Genomic DNA, 10197 nt, shown 5'->3' on the forward strand with positions numbered 1-10197 from the left:
ATCCTTGTTATTTTTAAAAATTACGTCCCCTAATAATCTTGTCCAAAAGCTGGATTTGCGCATATGTTCGTGTTTGTTTTTCAAGTCATTGCCCTACTCTGCCTTCCACTCATTTTTACGCTCTAATGGTCATTTCCATCGGTCAATTTGCGTAGTCCACGAATGCCATTTCCATAAAAGCGGGTTCTGGTCGCTGCGTATAGCACCCAAGTCTGCTCTCGCCGCAGCGGATTTTGCAGGGCTCTCGACGCGCCTTCAATACCAGCGTGTCATCACGTTTGTTCAGCACTTTCCCATTAACTTGGAAGGTCGCCAAAATGCATAAAAATGAACTGAGCCGTGTCACACGACATTGTGCTCCCTTTGTGCAGTGTGTAACACACGTGAAAATCCCCTCAGCCTCGCAACCCTGCCCGGTGTGCTGTCATTCGTTTCAATAAAAGTGGCTTTATGTACAGGAGTGCAACAGTTTTATGCAAAAATTTACATATACGCAGATATTTACACTCGTTCGTTTCCCTGTGCCGTGTGTTTCTTGAGTTGATAACCGCAATAACCTCTGCGTTTTCTCGTTACATTTCCGCAGCTCATTTCGTGAGGAACACGAAAAGGAGCGGAATCCAATTTCCGGATATACTTGCTTTCCCAGTGTAGCAGGAAGTAAATTTGATATTTCTCATTGATCTTTACTTTTTTACCCTTTATCAGCTCTGAATTTCCCTTCTGTCATCTTCAGTGTAGGATCTGTTCGTCCGTCGTTGGTCTAGCCTAACCCTTTAATTGCCTCTGATTCAACTAATACCTGTAGTTTTAGTGGAAATTTTGACTAACCGAGCTTTCCGCCGGCCTGGCCTTTTGCTGCCACTGACCATGCACTAACCACAGTCCCAGTCCTGTGCCAGAGAAGCGAGGCGTTTCACCGCCGCGAGTAAACCGCTCTATGTTGACAGCCCGATCCTGTTCATCGCCGAGTACCGCTTCTCCGAGTACTACGATACGACCATGGTGCCGGTGTGTCTGATGCAGGCGAACTCGATCTGGCCGGCCGTCTACTTCATCACGACCATCGCGGTCTTCTTCCTGCTGCCACTGTGCGTGCTGATGGCGCTGTACACGGTGATCGCGCGCCACTTGATGGCTGAGCCGGGTCCGCCGGGGTGCAAGTCGGCCGGTACACCCGGTGGCACCCTGTCCAGCACCAGCGGACAGCAGCAGGGTGGCGAGAGCAGCAACCTGCGCGCCCGCCGCCAAGTGGTGCTGATGCTGGGCACGGTGGTCGTCTCCTTCTTCATCTGCCTGATGCCGTTCCGGGTGCTCACCCTGTGGATCATAGTGGTGCCGTCCGAGACGGTGTTCCGGCTCGGCGTCGAAGGCTACTACAATTTGCTCTACTTCTGCCGCGTCATGTTCTACCTCAACTCGGCCATCAACCCCATCCTCTACAACCTGATGTCGTCCAAGTTCCGGCTCGGCTTCTCCAGGTTGTGCGGCCTTCGCCGGCGGCGCCGCGGCCGATGGCGCCGCGGCAGCGAGCTAAACCGCCTGCAGGGCAGCGCCGCCGACCTGACCACCGTGCAGCGCGGCGACCTCGCCGGCAGCCGCATGTCGGGCACCGTGTTTACGCGCAACGGCACCCTCACTTCGCTCTCCTACTCGAGCTTCTACCACAACAACAGGCACAACTCGACCAGGCTGTCACACTGCGACACCAGGGAGAACAACAACGCCAGCCCCAAGAACGGCACCCGCAAGTCCCTGATCGTGCGCAACCCGTCTACTAGTCTCGAGCCCGGTACCACCTCAGCCGGGTCGGCGGCCGTGCTAGCGCGATTCACCGTCAGACAGGGCAGCTTCGACGCTCAGCCCGAGAGCTACGTTTAGGAGTCCCTAGCGTCGCGTTGGTGCGCAGAACGTTCGTGCCTTTGATCGGTTCATCAGATGTTCAGTTGGTTTAGAAACTAAACTATTGTGGTGCGACCTTGGAATAATTCGTAACTCGGTCTATAATCAGAGCATGTGCACCAAGCAAGAACTTTACAATAGGGCTCTAACGTGCACTTCACTTAACAGAGGTGCTGGATAAGATTTTCTTAAAACTCCATAAATGAATCACTGGTACAAAGAAGCACTTTTCAAATTAACTCTCCATTTGTAGCAGTTAAAAAACTTTCTCAGAGTATTTTGAATTGTACGAAAGTTTCTCTTCAATATTTTTCAGCCGTGAGTTTTCAAAAATGCAAAATATTTTTATGCTAAAGAAGGAATTTTTTTCTGACGATTCATAAATCATTCTGCGCACCAACAGACATTCACGATATTGAAAATTAAAAAAAAATCGACCAATGCGTTGGTTTGTTTAACTCTCTTTTTTATTCGTATTTTGCATCTGCGCAGAGGCTGTGTAGAGTGTAGGCGTGCGCAGTTTCTCATCATACACATATATATTATATGCTCTTCAGGTTGAAATATTCACCTTTGACGCTTAACACAATTGCTATGTTTTATGAAAAGTTAAATCTCTCGAATCGGGTTACCCTAATGCGAAACGACGACGTTTTTGATAAGAAAAGCTGAAAATTCGAAATTAGAACATTCGATGTGGTGTTTGAAGTCGTTTAATAGCCGTTAACTCTCACAATCAGTGAAATGAATGTAATCTTTCTGGCTGGAATTTCTCCTTAAGAAGTATTAACCGCAATGATTTTGCCTCTTGAACATATTGATTATGAAATTCCGGCAAGTGAAATGATCATTGGGCCGATCAAGTGATGATATTACGGTGGTAAAACTCGCGTTTGTGAACCTTTTCATTGTACGATATCTCCTTTATATTCAGGGAATGCTCGCAGCAAGACTGATGAAGTATTTTATAACAATTGTTGAATCGATCTAATTTACTTGTTTTATCGAAACAACCAGATGTATTTACACGTTTAAATTATTCTATTGCAATCAAAACTTCTACACCGACTAGGAGAAGCGTGCAAAAAGTGGACAACGAGAATGCTCGACGTTTGGTGCTGCCGCAAGAAAACCCAGTTGCTATACTCGCTCTGTGCAATTTTTGTGCGCAAATAATTAATCGGTCGTTGCTGTTTAAATGTATCTCATGTTTGTTAACTGTGTTGTGGAACGGATTTATGTTTTACACTTACCGCACTCTTATCTGCGCTGAATCACATTCCAAAGTCAAGAATAATAACTCAGTGGTATTGTCGTTAGCCGCGCTCTTATGCTCGCATTTTGTGCAACACGTCACACTCGAAACTCGCTGTACTCTTCCATCTCTGTATCTCACCTTACGCGTAAAAACAAAATAATAACGTTCTCTGTAAGCAAAGCAGGAATTGCACTTCATGTCGATTCCCTAAAATACTTATTCATCCACATTCCCCAATCTCTCTTTTCAATCCGACAATTCTCGTGTTGATATTACGAAAAGAACTCCATGAAACGAGCAAGATCCAAACTATTTTTGTGTACTTATCGAATGGTGAGTCTTATCGCTCTTTTTGTTTGTCTCTCATCTTAAGATGGTTCCATTAATGTCTAAATAAATGAATTAAGCTGAAACATCTTCACTTTGATATCAATATGTCCGCCCACAGCGACAACCCTATTTTTTCTACAAAGGAATAATGTCTGTCTCTGTTTTCCTGCTGCCGGTAATGCAATTACAGCTGTGCAGCCGTTGAGCACTTGGATTTAATCGAGTCGAAGCAGAGAGACGCTCCACTTGTACATATACAGATTCCCTATGTGTGCAGTTAATTCGTATTACGGCGCAGCAGTCGACGGACGCACACGCTTTGAAGACTCCTTTAAATTGATCACAATTAAAAGCAATGTGTGTTCGCACGCTAGGAAGCCAGGCAGTATTGTAAAATGCGCGAATCGGTGGATTTAATTCTTGCTGCGAAGTGGGACACGGATCCAGCTACAGTGTTGCCCTTTGAGGTGTAGGTTGCTTCACACAGCTTTTATTCCTTGAACGCCGCAAAATACCATATTTTTGTCCCCTGAACTTCTTTTCTGATTTTTTAAAGCAGAACCAATTTGAAATTAAAGAAATCAACCTTTTTTCTAGAAAAATGTTTAATTTACATACAATTCTCCGTATCCTGGTCTGTAAACGCATTGGGGTTGATAGAGGCGTCTGTTCACCCTTTGCGGTCCGTTGTTTGGGGGCCTATATCCGCTTACGAGTCCATCTGAAATTTGATTCATTTGGCCGGCCTCTGAAGGGAAGAATTAGCAACAAGCCATTAGGAACAAAAGCCGAGAAGTATAACTTCTTGCAGTCAGTTGAAGCCATTTGCCGCACAAAAGGAGATTGTGTCCCATTTCCAGAACAAAAGGACGTGCCGTCTTGATGCACTTTTTCCCACCAGCTGCTGTTAGCGACGAAATCGTTTAAATAACACGCTCCCCGACTGCTGGTTGCCGCTTTGCCACTCGAGTGCAGAGATGAACGTCCGCTGCGCTATATTTCATTTCTCGCACACGTACAGCCTCGTTTTATTATCACCATACTGACACCCTTTTAGGTCCTTTAAGAGGCGAAGCTGCAAAGAGGGCACAACCTCGGCCGGCGGTAAGTCATCGAGAAGAAGAGAAGACCAATTTCTAGCTCTGCATGCGTGTGTGCGTGTTACCATGTCATTTCGTAGGCATTTCTCGCAGTGTAGGTTTCGGCGTGGACGCTCGAATCGTGAGTGGATAGCCAATAAAGCCGTCTTCTCGCACCGCTGAGCCGTTATTACTGTGCTGCATTCTGGGACGCGAGCGATAAATCACCCAGCGCGCTGACTGGACTCGATATATTATATATATTTTATCTGAAATAACACACTCGTGCCTATTGACTGCAATAATTCCATCTTGTTTCCTGCTCGCCTTTCGTGCCAATAATGCAGGAGGACGCGTTTTGAAACGACTCAACAATTTATTGAACAAATTTCATGCTTGCATGACTTAATCGGCGACTTTTGTTAAATTATCGAAGTGCAGTGATACAAAAAGCAGCAATAAAATATAAATCAACTCGCTCTATCAGTTGCCCTTTTGAGCAGTCGACTCTCAGTGTACAGAGTTTTACTGTTGTCGTTAAATGGGAACGGGCTGGAGCAAATATCTACAATATCGTCTATCGATCACATTGGCATGAAAAGCTTCTTTTGTGTATGTTAAAAGCAGTAAATCGCACATCTCTACGCGGAGGCGAAATATGGCTGCTTTCCAACATTCGTTTAAAACAAGATTTTCGATTGTGATTTCTTTTCATTATCATATTTATTTTTCGTCTCTTGAAAACAAAACAGTTAGGGATAACAAACATAAATATATTTATTTTGCTTGTAAAATTTTAGCTCCTTTTATTTTTGTATTATTTCCTTGGGAAAGCTGCTTATCAATCATTTCAACGTCAAATGCTCCTATTATAATCATATTTTTTGTAAGCTGATCATTATTTTCAGCTAAGGCAAATATCAAATAAAGTTCCTGACAACCTGTCGTAATATATCATTAAAAAGCCGATTAAACTCAGAACCGTATTTCAATACCTTGCAGCACCTGTCACTTTATTTCCACAGTTTATGCGTACATATCTCATTCTCTCTTCAGGCGTTGAAAGGTGAGAGTTGGGAACTACGATGGCAAATTACAACTCGCCAAGGAAGCATTAATACTCATATCTCGGGGTTAAAAGCGATTGCGAACATTAAATTCGCATCGCATCACTCAGCGCGTCGCGTTTAATCCTCCGTTTCATTTCCTGGCCGTCCGCTCTTCGTATTCAGTCGCCGTCTGCTCCTTTTATTATGCGCCACCGCGTGCGCCCTCGGCTATAAATAATATTACAAATGCATTAAAACGCGACTCGGTGGGAATATTACAATCCTGTTACCATCTTTTCGTCGGAATCGATCGACACGTTCTCTTTGGCTCCTCTGCACCCTGCTAATTGGAAAAGCAGGTAAAAGTAAAAGGGTGATGATGCTCGCTCCCCTTCGATGCATGGACCGGCTATCTCAGCGAGGGCGTCATTTTGAAATTAGATTCTAGGTCATCGGCCGTGTGCTTGGGTCTGAAATGTGTGTGTGTGTATATGTGTTATCTCACACCGTGTGTCCATTGCTGTTTTGTTGTGGTGTTTTGCATCGGTGCTGATTGCCGTGCACGTCGCGTTCCATTAGCGCAAAAGTATTCCAGTTAGCCTGCTTGGCTGTCGGCTGATGGAAAGCAATTTGCGAGACGTCTGTCTGCTGCTGCCTGATTGCACCCCATGCCCGCCCGCCCTCCCGCTGAAATTTAACCCAACCCAATTCACATCAATCGCAGCAGACCACCCATCTGCACCCTGCATGCAATTTTGGTGTCGGATTTCCCCCGCGTTCCCCACATCGTTGCTAAAGCGTTGCCAATAACTAGTTTTCGCGGTTTGCAGATGATTTTAATGGTTGTTGTCCTGGCAACCGACGGGAAAGGTCTGATAGGTGATAATTCTATAGATTGAAATATCAGCTTGGCCAAAATGGTTAACTTCATAACATTTTTATTATTTTATAGCGTAAAAGCATTGACGTTTTTTCCTCGTAAGTTGAGTTTTTGTTTCGTCTAACAATAGAGGCCGTAAAATTATTTTATTTCAAAATTAACCGTGTTTTTGTGAAAATGTTTCGAGTGATTGAAACGCGAAGTTGTTTGATTACCAATACAACAACAATTGAATAAATCACAATTATCTCTTACAGCTGCCATCGTTTATTTTAGGAAAATTTTTGGCGCTTTTTGATTCAATCCTGCTACAATGGATTTTAGATATTTCAAAGACTTTTATGTAACATCTGCTTTAGCTGATTGAGATAATTATTAACGTCACGTTATTTCAAATATCGTTTTTACTACGATACTAGGGTATTGGCATTTTGAATCACTTCCATAAAAAAAGGCAAGATTGAATCATTTTTTTTAATAAATTGTGCTCATAACAGTGGCTTTTCAGCTGTTTAGATGAGTACCTGTGATTTTCACAAATGGACGAAGAAATATAATTTAGAAAAATGGACAAAACATGTATTATATTTTTGGACACTAAAAACTAGAAGATAATACAAGCAGGTGGAAATAAAAATATGAAAACTAAGAAATTACGAAATTGCTTTAATCTGCGAAGAATTGACTAAGGATGGGCGGCTGAAAGTGAAAATCGCGATGAAAATCAATATAACACGCTCTCAGAATTTTCGTTGTGAACCAAACGATGAATTTACTACATATTTTCTGCGGTAAGTGTTGTCATAAAATACCATATTATTCAAATAGGTCTCGCAAAATTTTCCAATGAAAGAGGCATCAAAACTGTACATAGTTTAGAGTTGATCGCTTAGTGCGTTTAATAGTCCTTTAATAGTCTTTCTATTCATTTATATCGTTTTTTTTGTTTTAATGAAGAATTTTTTAAGGTAAAGTTCTGCTGGGACCTGTGGAGCTGACTTAACTGTTGATAGCGTGTAATTTAAAATTTATTTTCAAATTTCTCATAATCAGCGTGTAACGTGTAACCTTAGTCAACTGCACGCAGAGCATACCATTTTCGTAATTTCTTACCCCTTCTTTCATTCAAGAAATGCGAAAATTTCCCATTGTCCTGGCTTATATATGGCTTTTGCAGTTTCGGTTGACACAGTCGGCCAAGTCCAAATATTTCGGCCAGCTGACGTCTTGCAACCTCCCTGAAACCGACTCGTCCGCATTTGCATGAGCCGGCAGTGTGACTAACCACTGATTGTGAGCTGCTGTAAATGCGTGCGCTGACCCGAGCTGCGTGCTGTTTTCTATGTTGCAGCCCGATCCTGGCGGTAGCCGAGTACCGCCTGGAGGAGTACTTCGACGGCAGCATGGTGCCCGTGTGCTTCACCAAGGCGGACACCTTCTGGCCGGTGTTCTTCTTCATCTCGATCACCTCTCTCTTCTTCATCTTTCCGCTGGCCATCCTGGTCGTGCTGTACTCGATCATTGCGCGCAACCTGACCGCCAACCCGGCGCTGGCCAAGTCGATGAGCGCGCAGCAGCGCTACTCGGGCCACATCCTACGCTACCGCCGGCAGGTGGTGCTGATGCTGGGCACCGTGGTGCTCAGCTTCTTCCTCTGCCTGCTGCCGTTCAGGGCGCTCACCCTGTGGATCATCATCGTGCCGCCGGAGGCGGTTATGTCGCTCGGCGTCGAGGGCTACTACAATTTGCTCTACTTCTGCCGCGTCATGCTCTACCTCAACTCGGCCGTCAACCCCATCCTGTACAACCTGATGTCGTCCAAGTTCAGGGACGGCTTCGCCAGGCTGTGCGGCGTGAGGACGGGCCTGCGCCGCAGGGCCACCCGCACCTCGGGCACGGGTGACTCGCTGCTCATCGGCCGCAACGGCGCCAGCTCGTCCACGCAGCGCACCTCGTCAACCAGCGAGAGTGCCGCCTCCTGGCGCCGCAACCACTCGGTCTGCAGCACCGGCGCCAGGTGCAAGCAGCAGCAGTCGTTCGTAGTCCGCAAGCCGTCCGTCAGCGCCGAGAAGAAGGCCAAGGGCGAGAGCTACGTATGACCGGCACAGGCCGCTGAACAGGAGCGCCAAAGTCGCGTGCATTTATGCTGAAAGACTGATTTTACGCAGGATGAAAGAGCGAGCCAAGGGCTACACCATCACGCTCGATTGAATCATAAAGTATTAACAAAACAGTCGCGATTGATGTTTCCAGCTTTTGCAGGGGAAACTCAAAATGGTTCAAAGTTATTCAATGCATTATTAATTTTATCACCCTGAAAATTTAGTTCGAAAATTCAATCTCTCTAGCGAGACAGAAAAATTTTAACTGAATTTTAAGAGATGATATTTAATCAATCATATTGTGCATGATTTTCATGGAAGGTCATGCACGAAGCATTAAACATCGTTTAACAGGCAACGGGGGTGTTTTAAATTTAGGCTAATTAAAATCAAACACGAATATTGAAATGACAATATGTTTTAACCGTTGAAAAACTTTTAACTATTCATTACTTGTTTTACTTTTTCACACTTTGTTGAGCTTAATACCTTTCTTGCCACAGTAAAATTAATAAATAGCAGTAAAGTAATATCTCTCTAATCTACACCAAAGTATATACATAATATACTATTACTCCTATTGTGTTAACTTATATATCCTTTTCAATGTCCATTCTTCAAACTCGACTATATTTTGCATGTATTGTGTATGTTTACATTATTCAATCGATGGATGTGATATATTATTGTAGCGAAATTTGTACTGATCACGAATCTTGCCATTTTATGAATGTACGTGGAAATGATATACATACCTTTGGTGGGCAGCAACTTGGGTGTCTTAAATGTACGTGTCTTGTATTCACGAAAAGATCAAACGTTGGAATTTATAACTGTTTATAGGCACGTATTTGTATAAGAAAGGCAAAAAAATAAGACGCGATAAAGAATGAAATTTATTTCTGTATTCTTGTAGTTCCTTTATCAGAGCCTTAAAATGAAATAGAGACAAGCCAGTAATTTTTAATGTTCAGCTTTTTTGTAAAGTCAAGTCACGAAATTTGAGAATGATTTTATTTTTAACAATTGAAACAACTGAATGTTGAAAATTTACTGTCATTATAATACAATGCGTGTAAATTATATCTCATCTAATCGACGACTGACTCGCATCTATCACAATAAGATATTTACCACTCTCATCGTCTAATACGTGAATGTGCCATACACGGTGTTACACACATAATTGTTACTCTAGCTATGTAGCTGTTTCAAGCGAAAAAAAATAACACAAGAGAAGGATCTCGGCGTTTAGCAAAAAGCAATATGCATTAACCTACTTTAGTCGGATGTAAGCGCAGCTAGACAAATAAACAAAAAAAGAGCAATACAACGCCGGTGTCTTCTTCTTTACTTCTCGATTTTACCTCCTCTTTCAGCCTGGCCAACCGCATTTTAATTAATTCTGGCGACACGCAGGTAATTTCAATTAAGGCTCTCGCCGCGTCGGGGTGAGCAATCCCCGTGTCAGCCTGCTGCAAATTAATGCAACCAGTTTGTTTACCCCACCTGGCTCTTGAGTCGGATTTATTCATTCCAGGCTCCAGACGAAAGGAGCAAAACAAGCAGGTGCGGCGAGGGCGTGCACCCCAAAATG

At 43.7% G+C, this 10197-nt stretch overlaps 1 protein-coding gene across 2 annotated transcripts in view; it reads left to right on the forward strand.

Annotated features, from left to right (window-relative positions):
• The window catches only part of LOC135947446 (thyrotropin-releasing hormone receptor-like), an 85185-nt gene extending 75252 nt beyond the window's left edge, over window positions 1–9933 (forward strand). The window contains exon 3 of one of the 2 annotated variants that reach the window (XM_065496325.1): window positions 7850–9933. In XM_065496325.1, coding sequence (XP_065352397.1) covers window positions 7850–8597 — 748 coding nt within the window. In that variant the 3' untranslated portion in view covers window positions 8598–9933. Of the gene's footprint in view, window positions 1–950; window positions 3574–7849 lie in introns of those variants that run through there. The other variant, XM_065496324.1, reaches the window with a different exon arrangement.
• Window positions 9934–10197: the final 264 nt, after the last annotated feature.

Source organism: Cloeon dipterum, chromosome X (assembly GCF_949628265.1).
Source record: "Cloeon dipterum chromosome X, ieCloDipt1.1, whole genome shotgun sequence".
Classification (NCBI taxonomy): domain Eukaryota; kingdom Metazoa; phylum Arthropoda; class Insecta; order Ephemeroptera; family Baetidae; genus Cloeon; species Cloeon dipterum.